Consider the following 25329-nt stretch of genomic DNA (forward strand, 5'->3'; position numbering starts at 1 on the left):
GCTGGCACACTAAGGATGTAAGTAAAATACAATCCAGTTCAGACTGTTACTGATTTCTTCACAACCCAGACCAGCAAGTCTCTAAAACATTAAGACAAAGGCTTTGGATTCAGGGAAACCTGAAGCAAGGCAGAGGCATACAAGTCTCTTCACCATTATAACTTTGTCTTCAGAAATGAATTAAAGAAAGCAATCAGTCATGAGAGAAAGTGAAATCAGCTGCATGCAACAATTTCTCTCTCACCTTGGTGGCAGTGCTGTTGAAGCACTTTTAAAAGCACTTTTGAATATCACATCTTGAAGGGAGTGTTCTTCTTGCAGTCTACTCTGAATTAACTGCAGCATCCTAAAAGATCACACAGATGAGTACAGTAAGTGGGAATGCATGCAACAGAGTAACAGAAAATAAATTCATAGTTACCGTCAGGTATATTAGTTACATATTATAAAACAACTCAGTTCAGCAAAAGGATGGTATGTTAAATTCAGACATATGCCAAACATTCCTACTGCTCAAATATACACAATTTAAAAAATAAAAATAAAAGCACTGATGTTGGACTCCCATAGTATGCCATGAGGATGGTAAAACTAGAAAACGATTCCTAAAGAACTAAGCATGAATTTAAAGAGGCTTTAGATTCTGTGACACAGTTTTCAGATGCGAAGGACACAGTTAAGGTTTGTTGGTGAGACAGACAAGCTTTTGAGCTTATGCAGAGCTCTTCTTCAGGAAAAGATCTGAAGAAGAGCTCTGTGTAAGCCTGAAACATCTCCCACTCACCAACAGAAATTGGTCCAATAAAAAGATATTACCTCACCCACCTTTTGTCTCTACTATCCTGGGACTGATACGGCTCTACAACAACACTGCATACAGTTAAGGTTGGCAGGCCCAACCATTCATTTACTTTGGCAGTAGCTCCATTGGTAAACTCAGCAGTTTGGGATTCCATACACACATCCCTCCTCATCACCATCTCAACCAACCTCCCAATTCCAACAAAAACAAATCAGAATGAATCCTAGGCCTAAATTCATACTAAACAAAGTCCTGCATGCAATCTCCAGGGTCTCGCATTAAAGCACATATGCACTTGTCTGCTTACTGTTGTGTTATACAGTACATTGGAGCATTTCTCTCCCCAGCTGCATCAAAGAGGAAGGAGGAAGGAGAGAACAACAATAAACTTTAAGTGCTAACAGTAATCAATTCAACTGCTGAAGGTGGCGAGTTATTTTGGTTTAATGACCCTGACATACATCTAAACATGGCAAATGAGTTCATAATGAAACTACCAAAACTACCGCACGTGCAATTAAACTAGATAAAATGCGTCAGGACTGGTTTATTACAAGGACTGATAGATAAATCATACAGTTTTATATTTTACAAAATGAAAGGAGTACTCATTCATGGCAAAGACACCGAATGCTGACTAGCCAGCTCTAAAAAGCCAGAGGAAAAATAAAGGAGCTTCAGTTTCAGTGGGTGTGTACTGCACGATTATGGGCAGTATCTGTGCAAGGTAACATAGGGTTGGGTTTGTTTCTTTTAAACATGACTTAGGTATACTCAGAGCACATTCTCGGAGCTATATCCAGTGACAAAAGAAAAGCAGACCTATCGCTGTCCAATCTACATGCATTCACATCAGTGCTTTAGAATGATCTATTACCTCTGCCACTCTTTTTGCTGGGGAGTAAGATCAAATATTACCTGCAACAAAGAAGAAAACACATAGTAACACATAACCAGAAAGCAATACCAATGACTTCACCCCACCAAAGTTCTCTCCACAAAATTCAGAACAGAAAAAAGGAAGGTGATTTAACAATATTTTATTTTGTGCTAAAAGATTTATCCAACTTTTCCCATATACAGTAAATCCAAAGCGGACTTTAAATTTTAGCTTTTCATTAGTTAATCCTAACAATGTGGAGCTAGGAGACAGATTTTTATAACTATACATAGTTCAAAAGGTAGCAACTATAGTTTAAAAATAAAAGAAGCAAGTGCAGTCATGGTCCAACACTGAACTGTGTTAAACAAGGCTCAGCATTTGGTATATCGAAACCTCAGCCTCCTTTTTGCCATGGCAAACACGCCATTGAACACCATTTTAACCTTTTATTACAGACACAGCAAAGAAGGAAAAACAGTTAAAGCACCTGAAACGTAAAGTATTAAGTAAGGCTTTCATTTTAACATCCCTTATTTCCTTTCCCTTTAGTTGGAGAGAGTTTTTACAGTCTATTAGATGATACTAAAGATGGTAATAACTGTCCTTTTGGTGAAAAGAGAAGATGTTAGTTGAGATGGGCTGGACCTGTTGTTGCTGCTGCTGCAGTTAGACCCCATTTCTTAGGAGACACAAACAGTAAAGATTGAAAATGTGACTTCTGTCTCTGGTGTTGACTTTCACTTGCAACCTCACTGCTGGGAAAAAACACAGACACCGCACATGGTCTTATTAGCTACTCTGAGACCTGGCAAACTCAAACCAGCATTGGGCTGTTTAGGGTACTTCTTTTAGCGGTTTCTTTCTGATCACAGGCTGACAGTAATGTTACAAAATATACAGTCTCGGCCAGCTAAGAGACTCTTGTTAGACAGAAGGAAAAAGGAGAGGGATAGAATCAAATATTTGCAAGTTGTTCCTGGCACAGAATTATCAGTGAAGTGAAAAGGTTCAATAACGCCATATGCATTTCCTCAGCTACTGTAAACTGAACAGTCTCCAAGAAATTACAGACAGAACTACTTGATGGGTTTAATCAATCAATCTGCAACTAAACAGACAACTGTGATGCAGCATATACTCCCCGGGGACAAGGTATTTAACCCCATTCACTCAGGCCCACTGTACTGACTTGCAGTTAGACTTACAGGGTATGTCTACACAGCAAAGCCCATGCCAGCTGACTCAGGCTCACAGGGCTCAAGTTGTGGAGCTGTTTGACGGCTGTGTAGACTTCCAGGCTTGGGCTGCAGCCTGAACTTTGGGAGCCTCCCACTTTACAGGGCTCCAGCCCAGCTGGGAAATCAAGAAAGCAACAAAACTGCTCCGTAGCCTGAGCCCTGCTATCCCAAGACAGCTTGCATGGGCTAGCTGTGAGTGTCTAGTTGCTGTGTAGACATACCCGCAGGCTGCTTCAGGGAAGCAGCATATAATTGCTATGGGACTCGATGACTTGAGGAAACAGCATCAAGCAGATCTCATATCCAGATGCATCACTGTCTGCTCAATTGAAAGATAAGAAGACACCACAATAATGAGCATCCATTAAGGAACTTGTAATTGCACTTTAGGTAACACTTGAAGCTGGTTCTCCAACAGCTGGACGAGAACAACAAAAACCGCGCACACAATGGTACTTGAAAAATAAACAACAGTCCATGAGTTAGTCTGTTGAACCACTTCACAGGAAAAACATGAAAAGCCCAAAATGAAAAAGCAAACTCAAGGAACCAACATTAAAAGAATACACCTAAATTGGGGGAGAAGACAACAGAAAATATTTTCAGATTCTACTCTCTCTCTTTACAGAAACACAAAGCAAAATTAAGCAAAGCTGCCAATGGGAGTTCTTCATTTATTTAATTGACAGGAAAATGAATACAGAGCCAATTGTTAGCTGTTATAATTCAGCAATAGAAACACACATGCTACCTAATGGTGATGTAACTTAATAGCTATAGAATATTCCAATCTATTCATGAATGCGGACCCAAGGGAATATGCTGTTGTTTTCTTAAGTTAAAGACTTAAATTTGCACACTAACAATGAGCGAGCATGCAGAAAACATAGTTCCATGGTCACAATGAAAATACATTTCTGGACAGCATTTCTTTCTAGCATGAGCATATTAAGCTCACATAGCCAATCCTGAAACCAGTTTTGCATGGACAAACCTTTGTGACTATGTGGAGCATAACTGACTTCAGTGTTACTCTGCATGGGTCCAACTTCAGGACTGGATAATAGTTTTGGAGGTATGGTTCAGCCAAAATGAAAAAGGCATGTCACAGCTAATAAAGAGCACCATCTTTATAAAGAAAATGGAATAAACTTACCGGTTCATAAACTAAACCATCTGCAGAGACAACCATTGTTTCTGCTAAATCCAAAACATCAGCCCCCACATCTGTTTCAAAAAACAAAACAAAATAGCAAATATTAAAAGAAAATATAAATATGAATAAAAACAAAAAATATCCAGTAGAAATCAAGCTTGACAGCATCTCTTCAAACCTATCAGTAAAACAGCAGATACTAATTACGGTGAGAAAATCTATTCTTTATTAACAGTATGCAAGTCCATACTAGTAGAGGAAAAAAAGCTGGCAAGAAACTGATGACTGAAAAAACTTTTCAATCCACCTAACAAAACATCACAGAGAGAGAAGGGGACAGAGACAGTTTTTAGGAGAAGCATCATTTCTCACTGATATATCACTTTCAGAGAATGCTCATTTACTGCTCTTCTTAAACAGAAAGTACTGGACAAAATATTATATGAAGTGTAATTACTGTAGCTCTATATACACACACATTTATACACATTTCCCACACACAAATTGATCAGTGCAAACTTAAATCTCTTCCATTTACATAAACGCAGTTATCAAATCTAAAATGACACTAGTCCACAGAGAGACTAAGTTATTTGTTTTTTTTAAAAGAAGGAAAACACATTGGAAGATAGATTTATTTAAAACTAACTGCAAAAAGCATACTGATAATATTTAAGCTCTTATTTAGCACTTTGCACCTCCAAAGAGCGTGACAAACAGTAATTGTCATAACAGCCTGATGAGGTAACTAAGTATTGTACCCATTTATCATATGGCAGGACTGAGGCAGAGCGGTTTAAGGAGTTGCCCAAGACCAAACAGAGAGTCTGTATCAGAGCCAGGTTTAGATTTCAGAGAGTTCCTATCTGCTACTCTTGTGGCAGATTAACATTTAAAATAACCCATGAGAGTAGGGAATGGGGTACTTGTAAATCAAAAGAATTATGAGACAAACTTCAGCATCACACAATCTAAAAATATTATAGCTGTGTAAGACCCATGAAAAGAGGGATTCAACATAGAACGTAGACAAAACCTTAACACCAACAATCTGTCTTGGAAAAACTGTTTTCTCTGTCAGTCAAGGATAAAAAAAAGAATCTTTTTGCGGATACAGACTAACACGGCTGCTACTCTGAAAAAAAAAAAACAACTACAATGTAGACAAATGTAATTTAATTACCCACTGCTTGTTAAAAAAGAGCTGTGAACCTGTGTTTAACGATTACAAAGGAACTGACTGAACACGGCCAACCTTAGCATGAAACTAACCCTCTCTCTGTCTTAGTTTTGTTGTAAATGCCACCAAACAGCAGAGCACGTTTATGATCTGCCTGACTTACGACTTTGATAAATTGCTCCTGTCTGCTCTCAGTTAACTATGCCTAATCCTGTGACTCAGGAATAAAGCTACATATTATTGCTCAACAAAATCTAGAACAATCATACTCTCTTCTTGGACAGCCAAAATCAAGATGTCGGAACAAGTTATCATAAGCATGTTATTTTTAATCTGAAAGCAATACCAATTTTTTTAAAAAACCACAACCACCAGCACTGTCATGCTGATGGAATACTTACATTGACACTTCATGGCAACAGTAATATCTATATTGATTCTTAATTTACTGGAAGACAAAAAAGCAAAAATTTGCAATATTAAGTAAATTTAGTACAGATGCCAAGACAAAATAACTATGTGAGAATATGTACAGAAATGCACTCCAAGGGCAAAATGAATACCAGCACAGGTAAATACTATCCCCGTAGGCAGAGAATTTTAGAGACTAGTTTAGAAAGTCACCCAGTGTCCTAGTCACCACTTTAGCCTTTAATACAAGACAAGATGAGTGGCAAAGGGAAAACTAGTTTCATAGAAAAATTAAACATTGCAATTAACTTTAAAAACTAAATGAAATATGACTGGTTCAGGAATTTAGCTACCTCTTATAAAACCCCAAAGGTTGCAGAAAAGCAGTGTCTCCATTGTCAGTAATATTTTGAAGTATATTTTCAGGAGACTGTAGTAGCACACAGCTCCCAATGAATTTAGTGGAATGGGAGGTACAGGGGGGCCACAAAGCTAAAACCCTGTGCAAGGATTTGAACATCTACTTCTTGCTTTAGCCCCAGAGCACCCATGGGGAAAAAAAAAAATAGTGGGTGCTCAGCACCCACCAGCAGCCCCACCAATCAACTCCTCCACGCGCCACAGATCAGCTGTTCAGCAGCATGCAGAAGGTGCTGGTGGGGGTGGAGGAGGAGGAGCGGGGGCAGGTGGAGGTGGGAAAAGATGAGGCGGGAGTCGAGCACCCCCTAGGAACAGACAAAGTCGGCGACTATGTCTGCAGGAGCAGGTTTTTATTTCATTTCAGTGAGAATCCTACACGATCACAATTCAACAGCTGCTCTGTCGGACTCAAATTGGGATCCAGCTGCCAGAAAATGCTATTGCCTTTGGTACCGACTTCTGTTTTTGAAACCAGGACTTTTCAAGCACCAAAGTACAGCCACTTTTAAAAGCAGGACTTTTCAAGCAGCAAACGAAAACAAACAAAAAGTCATATGAATCCGGACTATTCCTTCTATCTATCTGAGGTACTTATATGGCCTCTATATCAGTAATATCGGAGCACATCACAATATTTAATGTGTTTATCCTCAGAACACCCTTGTGAGGTGAGTACGTGCTATTAAATCCCATTTTACAGATGGAAAATAGAGGCACAGGCAGGCTAAGTGACTTTGCAAAGAAACCTCCTCACCAATATATACTTAAGATGCAGGTTGCACAGTTTAAAAAGGGAAGGTTTGCTACACTCACCCAAGATAGCTTTTCAGCCAAACTTAAGAGACACTTTGACGAAGGAGCCAAAGGCTATGTAACTGCGTGCAATAGGAGGATGTCAGTCTGTTCGAATGGATTTTTCTTTGAGGGGCAAAACCTGAGTTTTGCATGCATCTCACTTAAATCTACTATAGAAATTCTTTTTCTGAATAAATAGGTCTTTTTGAACTTTTGACATAACACAATCACCACTTTAAGCCAATTTTCAAAAATGTACATCACATCTGTGAACTGGGTTACAGGATTTAAATACACAAAACCCGATCTTCAGAGGCACTGACCACGTTCAGCTCCCACTGACTTCAAGTGGAGTTGTGAGCACGTAGCACCTCAGAAAAATCAGGCAAGCACATGGAACTGACAGCAAGAGTATCTCCAGCCAACCTCAGTTGTCATGACATGTAGTAAGATGACAAGCAATCTTCAGATAGTTTGGTCGTCGACAGCGAATTGCTTTAAAATTAATCTTCAAACACTCTGAACTGCACTCAGAAGCAAAACAAGAAGCATACTGACAAAAATGCTGAAAGAGTGCCAGAACAGCACCTTGGTTTTAAGTGTTAGATTTGGCTGAGACTACATCCAAAAAGTTGCTGGATTGAAAGCAAGTCTCTTCCCTCTTCATGGAAGGCGGATGTGTTTCATTTTCTTACTGAACCTGGCCCCAGCGTATTAAACAACAAAACAAAAAGTAAATCACCTGTTTCCATTTTAATTTCAAACTGTAGTTGCTAATGAGTGGCAAGAATATTTTAAATTCATTCTTTTTCAGAACAGCTGATGAAATGCAGACAACTTAAATATAAAAGAAATTCTAAGGAATAAAAAGTTACCTAGTAAAATCCTTGTCTACTTCATATTCATATTTCATCCAGGTGTCTCGATACACCATAAACTCCAGTATGGTTAATAAAGCCATAGCTGTAAATGCTATTAAAGAAACTGAAAAATCAAAAAGAAAAAGGATCAGCTTGTGAGAAAATGTTATTTACTGCTGGCATTTACAAAAAAGAAACAATAAAAAGAATTTAATACTTAAGGAAGGCATTTTTGTGCAAATAAATGAATTTATTGAGTTCAGGTCTTGACTATATTTATCACAAATAAGCCATAAGTGCAAAAATTCTCTTAGAAACACATCATCAACTGTACAATTTTCTCATTTACATAGGAAAAACAAAAATACTGAAAGTCCCAATCCAAAAATATATTTTGGGTATGATGGGCTGTGTCCTCAGAAAACATTTCATAGAGTCCATAAAAATTTTCTCCCTCCACTTCAAGGATGCCACATGATAACAACTTTCTATGAATAAGGGGTGCTGGATGGACTTAAGTCCATCATTGCTGATCCTTTTTCAAATACAAAGATAACCACAGGGCAAGATCAGCTTTCCAGCTACTTATTTACAGAAGTGCCCCATCATCATGGTATCCAGGTGCTCTGCCCTCTGCTCAAAGGCTAAGCATATTGTGTGTACAATATATCCATCACCATGCACAGGGCCTGAAAATCAAATCCAGCTCCATTACAATGACAGCACAGGCTACTAAACACAGAGCCCGTTGGGATTTTCGGTATTCACACAGAAGATTTCCTTTAGTTAAAATAGCCTGAATAAAAAGTAAACCCTGATGTTTGCAGCATTACCCTGTAACAGATATGATCAGTTCCTGTATATCCTTGGGAGACCTTATTGAATTAAGTTTAAGTAGCTTTAGGTCTATTGTTTTAAATGAATAGTTTATATATGATTGTGTTCTACTCCATGCACAACTCCTTCTAACTAAAAGCAGTCAGTGGTGATTAAGGCAAATCAGCAAGGTTGCAACCCCCACAGCAATGCACCAGCTCCTTGGGAAGCTCACATATACTGGTTAAAACTGGATTCTCCCCGACCAACAGACAAAGAAGAGACTTTTGGATAAACAGCCTGAGTTTAAACTGACTCAAAACCTCCTTTCTGGGTCAGCAAATGGACAGGACCTTCTGCCCCAGGCAGGGCCCCAATCCTCATGGAAAGGCTGACACCTACCGGAGCCTGAAGTCAGAGTTGCGTGACCTCTCGTAAGCTTTATAGAATGTGTGTAGGTTCTTTAATATTTATAATGTTTTCTCTGTAATGCTTTTCCCTTAAGAATAAATGAGTTTGCTTAAAAAGAGCTGGGTGGTAACATACAACTGCTAGTATTTACGCTATTCATATAGTCTCTGGAGAGAAAACAAAGTGCAGATGCTGGCCTGTTTAGGCAGTCTGGCTTGCTGGGAATACCACAGAGTAGGCAGGGAACTGTGCAGCCTGGAAAAACCGCAGTCTACAGGGAGATAGATGCAGCTGTGTGCTAAAGAGAGGTGACAGTTGAAGAGCTGGGAGCCTAGAGTGGATGCCCTTGAGGGATTACGGAGGGGGAATATAGGTGCAGTTGCCCTGAACTGTGGCAGACCCCACGTACCTTTCTCTAACTTAAAATGGTTAAGACTGGGCAAGAAATGCCTAGGGGGCACGAAATGCCTTGGTACCAATCAGGCTTATAGAACTTGGGCTTTCATATCACAGATTTATGCTTCTAGTCTCAGCCAAGGAAAACAAATAAGGGAAATAAGATGCACCACTCATTCAATAAGAAGAGGTAACCTGTGGAAGTCACTTGTGCATATCAATCCAGTAACAAGGCTACCAGCCTCTTTTTGTAATAATTATAGATGCACAAAACTCAGCCCACTTTGTGTTTGATTGAGCAAATGAACACATTAAAAAGCACCAAAAACTGGATTAATGGTCAATTTCTAATCCAAGATGTGCATTGCATACATCCTCATTGGAACTGAGAAATTGTGCATAAAGTCATGCTATTGTGAATACACACAGAAATACAGTAAAGATGTCTGAGGTTCATCTGGAGACACATGCTGTGCATTGCCAGCTAGAACCATGACTCTGGCCTGGTCTGACACCTATAGATAGAAATGAGAGGAGCCCAGGTGAACACTGAGGCTGTAGTCTGCACAAATACCTTCAGTGGAGGGGGTATTACAGAATTACTGAATGCTTCCCTCACCCTGCTAACATTGCCTCAGTCTTCCAGAGACTAGTTAGGGAAGATGATTCTTTTCGCATCTGATGTTAAAGTGATATAGAGCTGGATATCACTTGTGTATCGCTGGTATTTCAGTCCATGCTGTTTCACATGGTCATGGCTTCGTATAGATGTTGAACAGGATAGGGGAAAGACCAATCCTTGTGGGACTCCACAAGTGCAGGCTTTGGAAGGAGGGACACAATAGACAGTCTTATTTTAGTGTAGCTACAGTACACTTCAATTGTATTCCGTTTAGAAAGTATGCACAGCATGTTGGGGGGGGGGGGGGTAAATTCATAACTCTCTCTAAAGCTCATTTTGTTAATTTATATCATAGGTGCACATATACCCCTTACATCTGTTTGATTCTTAACTACTGGACAGAATTTCCCATGTGACAGATTCATACATTTTGTCCAACAGCAGGAGAAACAAATTGAGCCATCACCTGAAAGGGATTAGCTACGGCACCGTATAGGTCTTTTAAATCCACATTTGTAAACTCATGTCTTCCCACAACTGAAACATTTACTACCAAAATGCGCTAAAGAGACTCACCAAATTAATCAGGCCAGCCATCACCAGTGTCTCAGTAAGGCTTACCTGTTCCACCACTTGTTGAAGTCTCCACATAGCTCTCAGGAACCTTTGGAAAGGCATCCAACTCTTTCATCAAATTCAGTGTCTTCTTCCGATTCAATCGCCTCATCTTCAGCAGATTCCCCCACTTCCTCCTTCATATATTCACTCTATATTGAGAATAAATTGTTCCAATTAGAGACACCAACAATCCAGCTTCAGCCCTAAAATTGACTGATTATAGGAATAAATTCTATGGTCTACGTTATGCAGGGGGTCAGCCTAGATGATCTTAATAATCGGTGAATAATTTACACTTAGAAATCTTTTGATGAAAGATGCAATGTAACGCCTTCAACATTCATTATAATATATTCTTTCCATTTTACACAACTAAATGATCATCATTATTGACAGATATTGCAGTTAATTAAGATTAAAGTCAGTTCTAAGTTAAATGTACTAAAGCCAAACTTCTGACAGTGAATCGAAGTCAGTGCCTTAACTAATGGAGGATGTCTAACATGCTACATACGACTCAGAAGGATTCCACACTCCTCATCGTGCCCCCACCACCCCCCATGTTCAGCTAAGGCAGATTTATACTGTATGCTAAAGAAAGAATCATCCTGTCAATAATCTGATCATTACTAGTGAAAAAGCAGTATAATTCATAGTGTAAAATTCATTCAAAGACCGATGTGCAACTAAAAATTGTTCATGGACAAAATTTCCTTGAAGGAAGTCAAAATAAGCCTTTTTTTTTTTTTTAAGCTTGTATATTCTGGATACTCATACCGGCACATCTTTTTGTGCTCACAGAAGTAAAGCCATTTGTTTTCACTGCACATGACACATGCCTGAAAATTGCACACCAAATTCTAACACAGGTCACAATCAATCAACTTCCCAATATGCCTACGCTTTTGAATTAACTCACACAAACCCGCAGCACACAAGTTGTCTTACCTTGTGCTGATGACTGTCTTGCTGTTCTTAGGTAAGATGGAGTGATGTACTAAAAAGAAAGAACAGAATCCAAAGTAACCTGTTAACCCGTATATGTCCAGACTCCTAAGACTGCCCCAAAAGTCATATGCAAATTATGTGCATATGCCCAATGGGAAAATAAAACTGCTGCCCTGACTCTCTCCCTTGTTCTGAGTTTTCCTGAAACGCCTATAGCGTTATTTATGCAGGTTGAGAGTGGAGGAAGGATTGCTGAAGCAGGTCAGCGGAGACTGGAGAGAGGCTGGAGCAGGTCAGTGGTGCGAGAGGGTTTGCAGGCCAGAAAGATGATGATGCCAACAAGTAAGTGGGAAGAGAAGAAGGGAAGGACGAGAGGCTGGAGCAGGTCAGGAGAGTGAAGATGGGTGGAAGACAAGGGGATTGTTAGTGACAGTCAGGTGTAAAGGGGAATGAAGTAGGGTGGGAGCGGTGCTGGAATGGGACAATGGATGAAGCAGTTGGTGGGGGGTGGGGAGTGCTGGAGAAGAACATATTACATATCAGAGAATCTAACACACAATATTTTAAACGCCACAGATATTTATAGTTTTGCATCAATATCCAAAAAAGATCAGCAGACAGGTTGTCTTACCTTGACCCTTTGTCTCTCTTGATGTTCTTCGGTATTTTGAAGTGAGGTTCTAAAACAAAAAGAAGGAATCCCAAACAAGTCATAATCTAAGTGGCTATTTCGATTATCAGCAATGCATCCATGCCTATAAAAAACTTGAAATTACAAAGTTTACATGTGCATGAAAATCTTTAGTGCTGAGAGAATCTGCCCAGCCTCCAAACATGCCCTTTTTGCTTCTGCACATGCTCACCCTCCTACTATTGTCTAATGGGCATGTACAACGCATATGACCATTAAGGCAAGTGAAGCCCCAATGAAGCTGCTGCCCTTACTGTGCCTTTTGCCCGAGTTGCAATGCGGATCCACTTTCAAAAATGCCCCGAAATTTGATAATCCAGGTTGAAGCCAGGAATGGGTTCAAGAAGAGAGCAAGAAGCCAGGAGCAAGAAGAGAGAGAGAGAGGGGAGGCTAGAGTGGGCAATGGTGTGTGAGTGTGAGAGAGTGTGTAATCGATCCAGATTGGAGACAGGGGTGGGAGTGGAGCAAGTAGAGGACGTAGAGAGAAGAGACTAGAGTGGGCAATGCTGGTGAGAGTGAGTGTGAGAGTGTGCGTGCCGGGGAAAGAAAACTATTCAATATTATAATTTTAGCTAATTACAACTTAATACAAGTTGTGACTACCTCCTTTACTATAAGACATTTTTCTAGTAAGTGCAAATAAAGGTAGGGAGACACTGTGAATGAATTCCTTGCTAACTGGTCATTATTACAACTATGGAAGAATAAAAAATAGGGCTGTCAAGCAATTAAAAAAATTAAACGGCACAATTAATCACGCTCTTAATAATAGAATACCATTTATTTAAATATTTTTTGATATTTTCTACATTTTCAATATATTGATTTCAATTACAACACAGAATACAAAGTGTATAGTGCTTACTTTATATTTTTTATTACAAATATTTTCACAGTAAAAAACAAAGTACTATTTGTCAATTCATGTAATACAAATACTGTAGTGCAATCTCTATCATGAAAGCTGAACTTACAAATGTAGAATTATACACAAAAAAAACCTGCATTCAAAAATAAAACAAACAATGAAGGCTCTAAAGTTTTACAAGTCCACACAGTCCTAATTCAACCAATCGCTCAGACAAACAAGTTTGGTTACAATTTGCAGGAGATAATACTGCCCCTGTTTATGTCACCTGAAAGTGAGAACAGGCATTTATATGGCACTGTTGTAGCTGGCGTCACAAGATATTTACATGTCAGATGCACTAAAGATTCATATGTCCCTTCATGCTTCAATCACCACTCCAGGGGACATGTGTCCACCCTGCTGATGGGTTTTGCTCAAAAACAATCCAAAGCAGAGTGGACCAACATATGTTCATTTACATTATTTGAGTCAGATGCCACCAGCACAAGGTTGATTTTTTTGGTGGTCCGGGTTCTGTAGTTTCTGCATCGGAGTGTTGCTCTTTTAAGACTTCTAAAATCAATGCTCCACACCCCATCCCAATCAGATTTTGGAAGGCACTTTAGATTCATAAACCCTGGGTCAAGTGCTGTAGCTATTTTTAGAAATCTCACATTGGTACCTTCTTTGCATTTTGTCAAATCAGCTATGAAAGTGTTCTTAAAACAAACATGTGCTGAGTCATCATCCGAGATTGCTATAACATGAAATATATGGCAGATGTGTGCAGGTAAAACAGAACAGGAGACAGAATTCTCCCACAACGAGTTCAATCATGAATTTAATTAACACACTTTTTTTTTTTTTTTTATGAGCATCATCAGCATGGAAGCATGTCTTCTGGAATGGTGACCAAAGCATGAAGGGGCATACGAATGTTTAGCATATCTGGCACGTAAATACCTTGCAACACCAGCTACAGACGTGCCAGGCAAACACCTGTTCTCACTTTCAGGTGACATTGTAAACAAGAAGCGGGCAGCATTATCTCCCGTAAATGTAAACAAACTTGTTTGTCTTAGCAATTGGCTGAATAAGTAGGACTAAGTGGACTTGTAGGCTCTAAAGTTTTACATTGGGTTGTTTTTGAGTGCAGTTATGTAACAAACAAACAAACAAAATCTACATTTGTAAGTTACACTTCCATAATAAAGAGAGGTTTCAGAGTAGCAGCCGTGTTAGTCTGTATTCACAAAAAGAAAAAGGAGTACTTGTGGCACCTTAGAGACTAACAAATTTATTTGAGCTTTCGTGAGCTACAGCTCACTTCATCGGAAAAGAGATTGCACTACAGTACTTGTATGAGGTGAACTGAAAAATACTATTTCTTTTGTCTTTCATTTTTACAGTGCAAATATTTGTAATCAAAAATAAAAATATAAAGTGAGCACTGTACACTTTGTATTCTGTGTTGTAACAGAAATCAATACATTTGAAAATTTAGAAAAATACACAAAAATATTTAATACATTTTAATTGGTATTCTATTGTTTAACAATGTGATTAATCACGATTAATTTTTTGAGTTAATCGTGTGAGTTAACTATGACTAATTGACAGCCCTAATAAAAACCATTAACGATATATATGAAAAGATGCACTGTTCTTTTTCCTGAACTGCGCTATTTGGAGAGAACTTTATAGGTTCCAATAAAAATTACTGGGCAAATCCTTCCCCAGGGATACAAGCACGGAGAGCACTGAACACAGTGGAGTTATTGTGATTTCTCTGTGCTAGCACTACAGATATTTCTACAGCTTTACAGTGCCTCGACACAAACAAAAATTGCTGCACAGAGAGCCCCACACAGGGAAGAGAGGATCTGATACTTCCAAGAGGGAAAAGAGGGGCGTCCAGAGGAAACTGATAGAAGAATTTAAGCCAGTGGTTCTCAACCTATTTACCATTCTGGACCACAAATGCAGCTCTCTGTGGGTTACGTGGGACACATCCACACAATATATATACACTGTATGGCCATGAGGATGTCACCTGGGTTGCAGCTGTGTGCTGATTGGGCCGCAAGCGGACTGCAGGCTGTGGGTTGAGAACCACCGATTTAAACAGTCTTTATACAACATAAAAGAGCATAAAGGACATTAAAACTTTTTTTTAAAGGATTTGCAGTTCATCTTTAAAGGCCTCAGTTCTGCAAAGGTCTATGCACATGCTTAACTGCAATTCATATGGGACTACTCCTGTGTGTGTGCGCAAGTTTTCCAAGACCAGGGCCAAGGACTGCTGTTACAGTAATATCAAAAAGGGTGGGATGCATTAATCAAAAGGAAAACATGGGCTGAATATCAGAAGAAATTTGCTAAGGATAAGAACTGATACAATGAGCAATAGCCTTCAAAGGAAAAGGATGGAAGCCAAATGCATTTAAAACAAGACTGAACAAAGCACTGGTAAATGTTTCCAATTGGTCATTTTAATCTCGTAATATTCCCTTCTCACTTTCAGGGCTTGAGTCTCTCCACTGCCTTGTACTTTGCGTAGTCATTTGCATCTGTGATGCTACCAAATCAGAATGGTAGGGCTGGATTTTCCTTCTCATTTACACCACTATTACTCCACTGATTACTCTACAGTCTGAGTAGAGAATCCGGCCCTTAAACACCGCAGAAGACACCCATACTGATTTCAGTATTGAAAGGAAAAAGCAAATTGGTCAATAGATTTCAAAGGGTGTAGACATTTTGGGAGAGGTGTACAGTACCTGGCACAAAGTGCCTAGCTCTAGAACGCAGACACTGACAGCCAGCTCCTATGCAACTAGAGGAGCTAGTGAACAGGAGCAGCAAGCAGGGGAGTTTTGACAAGGAGTTTAGAGAGGGAGCATGAAAGCTAGATAGAATGTTTATTACATGATAAACTTAGAGTAATAAATGCCCCCCTCAAAAAAACCCCAAAAACACACAACCTGCAAGAGTAAAAATAATGCAGGCAGAAGGGCAGCAGCGGAGTGGACTGAATGCAGCATGTACGATCACCTGAGTGTGGGCAGGAGGCATGTGTGCATTCGGTGCAAGCAGCTCCATTCCCCTCTGAGATAAGTATGGGCTTGAGACAAGAGTGGCTGAACTGAAGGAGCTAAGGGAAACAGAGGTACACAAACAAGACCTTCTGGGCCACATTAGAGCAGTCTCACACTCAGTCCAACAGCCACTGTGCTATTGAAGAGGATGAAAGTCTTAGGGAAGGAGAACATCAAGCTAGAGCAGAGGGAAATGATCCCACAGTTTCAGATTATGTTATGGTATTTTCTCACACTGAGGTTACCTCTCCAGGGGAGGGGATCCCCGTTATTAGGAAGAGACAATAGTAATCAGGGATTTGACTATTAAAATACATATAGTTGGGTTTGTGATGACTAGGAGAACTACATGGTGAATTGCCTGCTGGGTGCAAAGGTTGCAGACCCCTCGAGACATCTAGACAGATGTATGTGCAGTGCTGGGGAGGAGGTACATTTAAGTGATGGTCGTGATACATTTAAGTACCAATGACACAGAGAACGGTAGGAAAGAGGCCCTAGAGGCCAAATGTAGGCAGCTAGGTAGGAGATTGAAGTCTAGGACCTCCCTGGTGGCATTTTTTGAAATGGTTGCAATGCCATGCACAGTGCCAGTGAGACAGGCAGAACTGAAGGATCTCAATGTGTGGATGAGATGATCATGTTCAGAGGAAGGATTTAGGTTTATTAGGAACTAGAGAACCTTTTGGGAAAGGAGAAGCTTAGACAGGAAAGATGTACTAGCCAGATTACTAGCATGTAAAAATAAAAAGGTCATAGAGGCATTTTAAAACTAAGGGTTGGGGGAAAGCCGACAGATGTAGAGAAGCACACAGTTCAGACAAACATATTCCTTAAGGGAGGATTTACTAAAGGGTATACTCTATATCTTAGTAAAGAGGAGAGGATAGAAGCTGATAAGAGTACAGATAGGAGCTGAAGAGACAGTCAAATGAAAAAAAGAGTCCCATTCAGTTACATCACATGAACGGAGACAACTAAATAGTGACACATTTTATAAGTGCTTGTATACAAATGCATGAAATCTAAGATGGGTGAACTTGAGTGTCTGGTATTAAATGAGTACACTGATATAATGGACATCCAAGAAAGTTGGTGGAACAAGAACAGTCAATGGAACACAGTAATACCAAGGTATAAAACATATAGGAATGACAGAGTAGCTCATGTAGGTGGGGGAGTGGCATTATATGGAAAAAAAGAAAACATACCATCAAAAATAATAAAAGTCTTCAATTAATCAAACAAGATCATAGCATCACTATGGATGGAAATTCCACGCTTGAATAATAAGAGTATAGCAATAGGAATATACTACCGAACACCAGACAGGATGGTGATGGTGACTGAAATGCTCAGGAAGATTAGAGAGGCTACAAAAACATAAAACCTAATAATAATGGGGGCTTGCAACTATCCCAATATTGACTAGGAACATGCCACCTCAGGACAGGATGAAGAGATAAAATTTGTAGATACTCATTTAACTTAAAATAAGGAACTACACAAAAATGAGGAGGCTAGTTAAATGGAAATTAGAGAAATAGTCACAAGAGTGAAATGCCTAAAAGCTGCATGGACAGCATTTAAAAACACCATAATAGAGGCTCAAACTATATGCATACTCCAAATTAAAACAAAAACAAAAAAAAAAACAGTAAGAGGACCAAAACAATGCTAGCATGGCTAAACAATAAAGTAAAAGAGGCAGTTAGAGACAAAAAGACATCCTTTAAAAACTGGAAGTCAAATCCTACTGAGGAAAATAGAAAGGAGCATAAACTCTGGCAAGTTAAGTATAATTAGGCAGTCCAAAAAAGACTAGCAAAAGACACAAAAATTAACAGCAAAAGAATTTTTGTTTACATACATCAGAAGTGTGCCAAACAATCAGTGGGGCCACCACACAGTCAAGGTGCTAAAGAAACACTGAAGGAAGACAAGGCCATTGTGGAAAAACTAAATGAATTCTTTTCATCGGCCATCACTGCAGAGGATGAGAGAGATATTCCCACACCTGACCCATTCTTTTAAGATGGCAGATCTGAGGAACAGTCCTAGATTGAGATGTCAGTAAAGGAGGTTTGGGAACAAATTGATAAATTAAACAATAACAACACTCTAGGACCAGGTGGTATTCACCTAAGAGTTCTGAAGAAACTCAAATATGAAATTGCAAAATTAACTGTGGTATGTAACCTATCACTTAAACCAGCATCTGTTCCAGATGACTGAGGATAGCTATTGCAATGCCCCCAATTTTAAAAAAGGATCCAGAAGTGCCAATATGCCTATCTTTAGCACCAGGCAAACTGGTTGAAACTATAGTAAAGAACAGAATTATGAGATACACGGATGAACACAATTTGTTGGGGAAGAGTCAATGCGGCTTTTGAAAAAGGGAAATCATACCTCACGAATCTATTAGAATTTTCTGAGGGGGTCAAGAAACACATGAATAAGAGAGATATGGTGGATACAGTGTACTTGGACAAGGTCCCTAACCAAAGGCTCTTAAGCAAAGTAGGCAGTCATGGGATAAGAAGGAAGGTCCTCTCATGGATCAGTAACTGGTTAAAAGATAGGAAACAAAGGGTAGGAATAAATGGTCCATTTTCACAATGGTGAGAGGTAAATACGATGGTCCTCCAAGGATCTGTACTGGGACCAGTACTATTCAACATATTCATAAGTGATCTGGAAAAAAGGGGTAAACAGGGAGGTGGCAAAGTCTGTACACAATAAATATCCTGAATAATTTTGTAAATCCAAATCAGACTGAAGAGTTACAAAGGGGTCTCACAAAACTGGATGACCGGACACCAAAATGGCAGATGAAATTCAATATTAATAAATACAAAGTAATTCACACTGGAAAACATCATCATTTTGTATATATAGTTGGGATTGAGTCTAAATTAGCTGTTTCCACTCAAGAAAGATCTTGAAGTCACTGAATAGTTCTCTGAAAACATCTGCTCAATGTGCAGCAGCAATCAAAAAAAGCTAACAATCTGTTAGCAACCATTAGGAAAGGGATAAACAGAAAATATCATAATACCCCTATATAAATCCATGGTACACCCATACTTTGAATACTGCATGCAGTTCTGGTCTTCTTATCTCAAAAAAGGAAAAATTAATAGTCAGCCAGTTTAAAACAAACATAAGGAAGTACTTCTTCACACAGTGCACAGTCAGTCTATGGAACTCATTGCCAGGGGATGCTGTGGAGGCCAAAAGTATAACTGGGTTCAAACAAAAATGAGATAAGTTCATGGATAGGTCTATCAATGGCTATTAGCCAAGATGATCAGGGATGCAATCCCATGCTCTGGGTGTCTCTAAACTTCTCACTGCCAAAAGCTGGGACTGGACAACAGGGAATGGATCACTTGATAAGTTACCCTGTGTCTGTGTGTATAAAAACATCTTCTGTATTTTCCACAGTATGCATCTGATGAAGTGAGCTGTAGCTCACGAAAGCTTATGCTCAAATAAATTGGTTAGTCGCCAAGGTGCCACAAGTACTCCTTTTCTTTTTGCAAATACAGACTAACACTGCTGTTACTCTGTACCCTGTTCTATTCATTGCCTCTGAAGCATCTGGCATTGGCAACTCCAGAAGACAATACTGGACTAGATGGACCGTTAGTGTGACCCAGTATGGCCATTCTTATGACATTATCCAAGGGGAACTGAGCATCTCGTAATCTTCAGGCACAGAGTTGCTTGCCAGGAACTAAGATGACTAACGGGGACATTCTCTGCCAGGGATATATTTTGATCAGTACTAACCGTTTTGTCATTATCAATACTGCCTTAGAGAAAAATTCTAGAACTGCATCACCTCCCTTTCAAAAGGATTGAAACTTGAGATCTTTCTACCAAATATCCAACACTTACAGAGCAGAAAAAAGACAGACTGAAAAATTCTATGCAACCCTGAACCCAAGGCCTAAGGAAACCTGATAAACATGTGGGAAAAAACAAGCCATGATATAGAACATGAATACAGAGTTACTCCCATTTCCAATATTTCAGAGGGCAGAGCAAGTTCATCAGATAAGGGAATCTCAATGTGAGCGCCAAAGTGAGTAAAGTTTGAAAAGACACAACTGCATTCCTCTTGGTATTAAATAAAGGTATTTAAATTTCAGAAAGAGAGAGAACTAAAAATTAGAAGGAACAGAAAACAAATCTGTGGAAAAGGGGAGTAGCTCCAGTCTTTCAGGGCTCTGGAAAAAGCTGACTTGTGAAGGGGGGACCCAGACAGGAACACAATTAAGTTCTCATTGAATTCTGGTCAGTCTGTCTTGGGCATTTTGGTGACCATTTGGTGACCCTGGTGCTATTTGGACAATGATTAACTGCATTGACACACAAAACAGAGACCATAGGAAAAAAGAGCAACATCAGCTACAGTAGGCACAAGACTGGGGCAAATATGACTTCATGTGACTTGCATTCTCCTTATCCTGGAGTCAGCTGGCTCCCAGTGCAAGTTACAGCATTCTTAAGGCTCTTATGTCCAGCAGCCAATGCCATAAGGTGCCATTCTGCAGCCAGAGATTATCTTGGCCCAACTCCCTTTGCCCCCTGAAATGTTCCCTACAATGCGGGCTAGAAGGAGCAATAGTCACAGAGATACAGTGGTTGGCTTTACATCACCAAGGATCTGGATCTGCCAGATTGCTTGATGCTATGCATCACCAGCAAGGCCACAGGGTTTTGTTTTTTTTAAAAGACACAGCCATCTCCATAAAATTTTATGGAAACAAAATATTGCAGTAAGATTATTTTTCTGAATCCAAGATAAAACAGTGAAAACACTTTAACTGTAATAACATTCAATTGCATTATGCTAACTCAGCATACACACTAGCCATAATGCATCTTAATTCTGTGCTCTTTCAAACACACCTCTAAGAGACCGCAGCCTATCAGCAACTGCCGAATTACCTTCACCAGCTAATCAGCAACTGCCAAATTACCTTCGTCATTAGATAAAGGGACTGGAGAAGAAAAATGAAGTCCACCTGGCAAAGACTGAAACATGTCAGAGGTTTATTATGCTTGAAGGAAAAGAACTGGCCCTTCCCTACTGTCTTCTTTCTACACAGATTTAGTTAACTACAGTATTTAACAAAACCCATACCACAATTTGAGAATAGGATTAACTCATCTAAACAAAGAGTAACATTCTTGCTTTTTAAAAAAAAAAACACATCAGTGATTTGTGCAGCCCCTGGTATGGGTGGGGCGGGGAAGGGAAATCACCTAAGAGGCTTAAAGTCTTCAGGTTTGAGACAAGTCACAAAAGAAACAGGACAGAGAAAACAATTTCTGAGAACTAGGATGTTATGATGCAGTTTAGCCCAGTAACAGATATGTGCGTTCACATGTACGAGCACATGCACAGCCTGGAATATTGTAACTATGCTGAAGATGTCAAAGGGAATGATAGAAGCACATGGGGGATGAACAAAGTGATCAAATTATGAAACAAATTTGGAGACTTCTCTTCATACCTTTCTTTTAAATGAAAATAATATTATGCACTTGACTTTAGGGTCAAATCTGAAAACTGTAGGTGGAATGCATAACAGCAAATTCAAGTTCTGGCAGGCCAGACAACTACCACTGAATTTAACCCCCAAAACTATTACAACAGCAGCAGCCAGCGACGTGGGACTCAATTCATTAATGTTAGTGAGGCACTTTGTCAGTGAGAAGGGGCAAGCAAGATGTGCTTAGGACTATTCTTCTTCTTCTTGGTAAAGGGGGAACTACAAGAGCCACAAACACTCAGTATCCCAAGGGAGGGGGGCGAGGGGACAAGAAAGATGAGAGATGGTAAGATGGGGACGAAGGGAACGCGTAGAGGAACAAGTAGGAAGATGAAGGGGGGGGGAGGAGAAGGAATGAGGTGAAGGGGTGTGCAGGAGATACAATCTGATGGGGGGGGAATAAAAGAAGGGCGGGGGAGGCTAGGGTCAAGGAGGACATATGGGGGAAGGGAGCTAGCCAGGGCTAAGAGGGGCATCTTTGGAGAAAGAGATAGGGGCAAGAGGTTGGGAAAGGGAGAGGAAGGTTACAGGTGGAGGGAGTGGGAGGGGCTGAGAAAGGGATATGGGAGACAGCAGGATATATAGGGTGAGGGGAAAGGTATGTTGTGGAGAAGACAGAAGCAGGGGCAGGGAAAGGGAAGTGTCAGGGATATAAGGGGCATAGGGTGAGAAGAGCAGACACGATGTGTTGGGGATACAGGAGATTCAGGAAGAGAGGCAGGGACACAGGGCTCAGGATGGGGGATCCATGGGGCAAGAGGATGCAAGAACAGAGGGCTCAGGGTGAGGAGGGACTTGGGTTTGAGGGACACATGGGTGTAGACTCAGAATGAGGTGTAGCAAAGGGGATTTGGGAGATACATGGGAAGGGGGCTTGGCAAAGGGGATTCAGGGTGTGGAGGGGCTGGGGGTAGGGAGATGCAAGGGACAGGGGCTCAGGGTGAGGAGGGGTATGCAGCTTGGGGGATACGTGGATGGGGAGAGGACTCAGGGCTGGGAGGGATTTGGGGATACATGGAGGGGGGCTCAGCGTGGGGAGCAATACAGGGTTTGGGGGGAAAAGTGGGGAGGGGACTCAGGGTGAGAAGAGATACAGGGTTTGGGAATATGTGGGGATGGGGGCTCCGGGTGAGGAGGGATATGGGGTTTGGGGGATAGGTGGGGAAGGAGCTCAGGGTGAGGAGGAGTATGGGGATACATAGGGAGAGGGCTCAGGGTTATGGTGGTCTGGAAGGGTATGTGCGGAGAGGGCTCAGGGTGGGCAGGGGGAGGGGGCTCGGGGAGGGGGGTATGGGATTTAGGGGATACATGGGGAGCTCAGGGTAGTAGGGATATGGGTTTGGAAGGGTACATGGGGAGGGGGCTCAGAATGGGGAGGGGTTGTGGGATACGTGGGGAGGGGGCTCAGAATGGGGAGGGGTTGTGGGATACGTGGGGAGGGGGCTCAGAATGGGGAGGGGTTGTGGGATACGTGGGGAGGGGGTTCAGGGTGGGGAGAGAGTTGGGGGATATGTTGGAAGGGGGCTCAGGGTGGGGAAGAGTGCAGGGAGAGGGGGCTCAGGGTGGGGAAGAGTGCAGGGGTGCGGGATATGTGGGGAGGGGGCTCAGGGTGCGGGATATGTGGGGAGGGGGCTCAGGGTGGGGTGCAGGAGATACACGAGGAGGGGGCTCAGGGTGGGGTGCAGGAGGATACGCGTGGAGGGGGCTCAGGGTGCGGGATACATGGGGAGGGGGCTCAGAGTGGGGTGGGGAGAGGGGATTCACAGGGAGGGGGCTCGGGGTGCAGGATACATGGGAGGGTTCAGAGTGGGGTGGGGAGGGGGGGTTCGCGGGGACGGGGCTCGGGGTGCAGGATACATGGGGGGGTTCAGAGTGGGGTGGGGAGGGGGGGTTCGCGGGGAGGGGGCTCGGGGTGCAGGATACATGGGGGGGTTCAGAGTGGGGTGGGGAGGGGGGGTTCGCGGGGAGGGGGCTCAGGATGGGGAGGGGTGCGGGAGATATGCGAGGAGGGGGCTCAGAGTGGGGTGGGGAGGGGGGATTCGCGGGGAGGGGGCTCGGGGTGCAGGATACATGGGGGGGTTCAGAGTGGGGTGGGGAGAGGGGGTTCACGGGGAGGGGGCTCAGGATGGGGAGGGGTGCGGGAGATATGCGAGGAGGGGGCTCAGAGTGGGGTGGGGAGGGGGGATTCGCGGGGAGGGGGCTCAGGATGGGGAGGGGTGCGGGATACATGGGGAGGGGGCTCAGAGTGGGGTGGGGCGGGGAGGGGGGATTCGCGGGGAGGGGGCTCAGGATGGGGAGGGGTGCGGGAGATACGCGAGGAGGGGGCTCAGAGTGGGGTGGGGGGATTCGCGGGGAGGGGGCTCAGGATGGGGAGGGGTGCGGGGTGCGGGATACATGGGGAGGGGGCTCAGAGTGGGGTGGGGTGCGGGGGATAGGCGAGGAGGGGGCTCAGGGCGGGGAGCGGTGCGGGGGGCAGGGACACCGGCGGTGCTGAGGGGCAGAGCGGCTGGGAACGGGGACAGGCGCCTACCTCCCGGCCGGCCACTGACCGAGCAGCGGTGAGCGCTTCCCGGCGCTCGACTCCGGCAGCCCGTGCCTGCGCCTCCGGGTCTGGAGCGGGTGTCTTCCGGGCCAATGAGAAGGCCGCGCGTGCCCTACCGCCAGCAAGCACCGAGACGGGCCGGCTGGAAGGGACCGAGAATGTGCCTGTCTAGCACTCCGCGGAGGCCGCGCTCTATGGTTCTGCTTCTTGCTCCTAGCCGGGGCGTTCCCTTCTCCCCTCACGAGCCGTCCTACACGCCCGGCCGGGCCGGGTGACGGGACGCGCCCGCTGCTCCGGCGTCGGGATCCAGCCGCTCAAATGCAGCGATTGATCCGATTGGCAGTAGCAGCCACCGCTCCTTGTCTGCTGACTTAACAGAGCCTCTGGGGGTCGCGTTTCCAGGCTCCCGCCCCCGCCCCTCAGCCCAAAGGCTGGAAACAGCCTTTGGTTTTGTTTTTTTTAAAGGAGCTGCGATTCTTACAAAATCCCAGGACTCCCGGAGCTGGCGCTAAAGGAAATCACCCAATAACATGAAACTCTTGATAAGAGCATGAACATTGGCAATGCAGCATCCTGCCATCAGCTCCTGTCCCGCATCCACAGGTTCGGCCGATCGCAGCTCCCACTGGCTGCGGTTCGCCGCTCCAGGTCAATGGGGGCTGCAGGAATGGCGGCCAGCACATCCCTCAGCCCACTCCGCTTTCCTCAGCCCCCATTGCCCTGGAGCAGTGAACCACAGACAGTGGGAGCCGTGATCGGCCAAACCTGCGGATGCGGCAGGTAAACAAACCGGTCCGGCCCACCAGGGGTTTTCCCTGAACAAGTGGGGGACTGGCTTTGAGAACCACTGATCTACACTACAGAGTTTTGTCAACAAAAGTTATGTGGACCATCGAAAAGCGCTATAATAACATCACTATTGCGTGTTTGCACTACGCTCCCTCTTTCTGTAAAGCGTGTCCACAATTGGTGCTCTAACATCAACAGAGAGAGCAGTGCACTGTGGGTAGCTATCCCATGGT

At 42.6% G+C, this 25329-nt stretch overlaps 1 protein-coding gene across 5 annotated transcripts in view; it reads right to left on the minus strand.

Moving 5' to 3' along the window:
- Positions 1–24496, minus strand: part of ERGIC2 (ERGIC and golgi 2) — a 45913-nt gene extending 21417 nt beyond the window's left edge. For 2 of the 5 annotated variants that reach the window (XM_073328437.2, XM_073328438.2), the window contains exons 1-9: positions 24296–24491; positions 12188–12236; positions 11557–11605; positions 10612–10757; positions 7761–7869; positions 5661–5707; positions 4080–4150; positions 1680–1720; positions 245–346 (exon numbers count right to left, since the gene is read on the minus strand). In XM_073328437.2, coding sequence (XP_073184538.1) covers positions 245–346; positions 1680–1720; positions 4080–4150; positions 5661–5707; positions 7761–7869; positions 10612–10717 — 476 coding nt within the window. In that variant the 5' untranslated portion in view covers positions 10718–10757; positions 11557–11605; positions 12188–12236; positions 24296–24491. Of the gene's footprint in view, positions 1–244; positions 347–1679; positions 1721–4079; positions 4151–5660; positions 5708–7760; positions 7870–10611; positions 10758–11556; positions 11606–12187; positions 12237–21189; positions 21245–24295 lie in introns of all 5 variants that reach the window. The other 3 variants (XM_073328435.2, XM_073328436.2, XM_073328434.2) reach the window with 3 other exon arrangements.
- Positions 24497–25329: the final 833 nt, after the last annotated feature.

This window comes from Lepidochelys kempii, chromosome 1 (assembly GCF_965140285.1).
Source record: "Lepidochelys kempii isolate rLepKem1 chromosome 1, rLepKem1.hap1, whole genome shotgun sequence".
In the NCBI taxonomy this organism is placed as follows: domain Eukaryota; kingdom Metazoa; phylum Chordata; order Testudines; family Cheloniidae; genus Lepidochelys; species Lepidochelys kempii.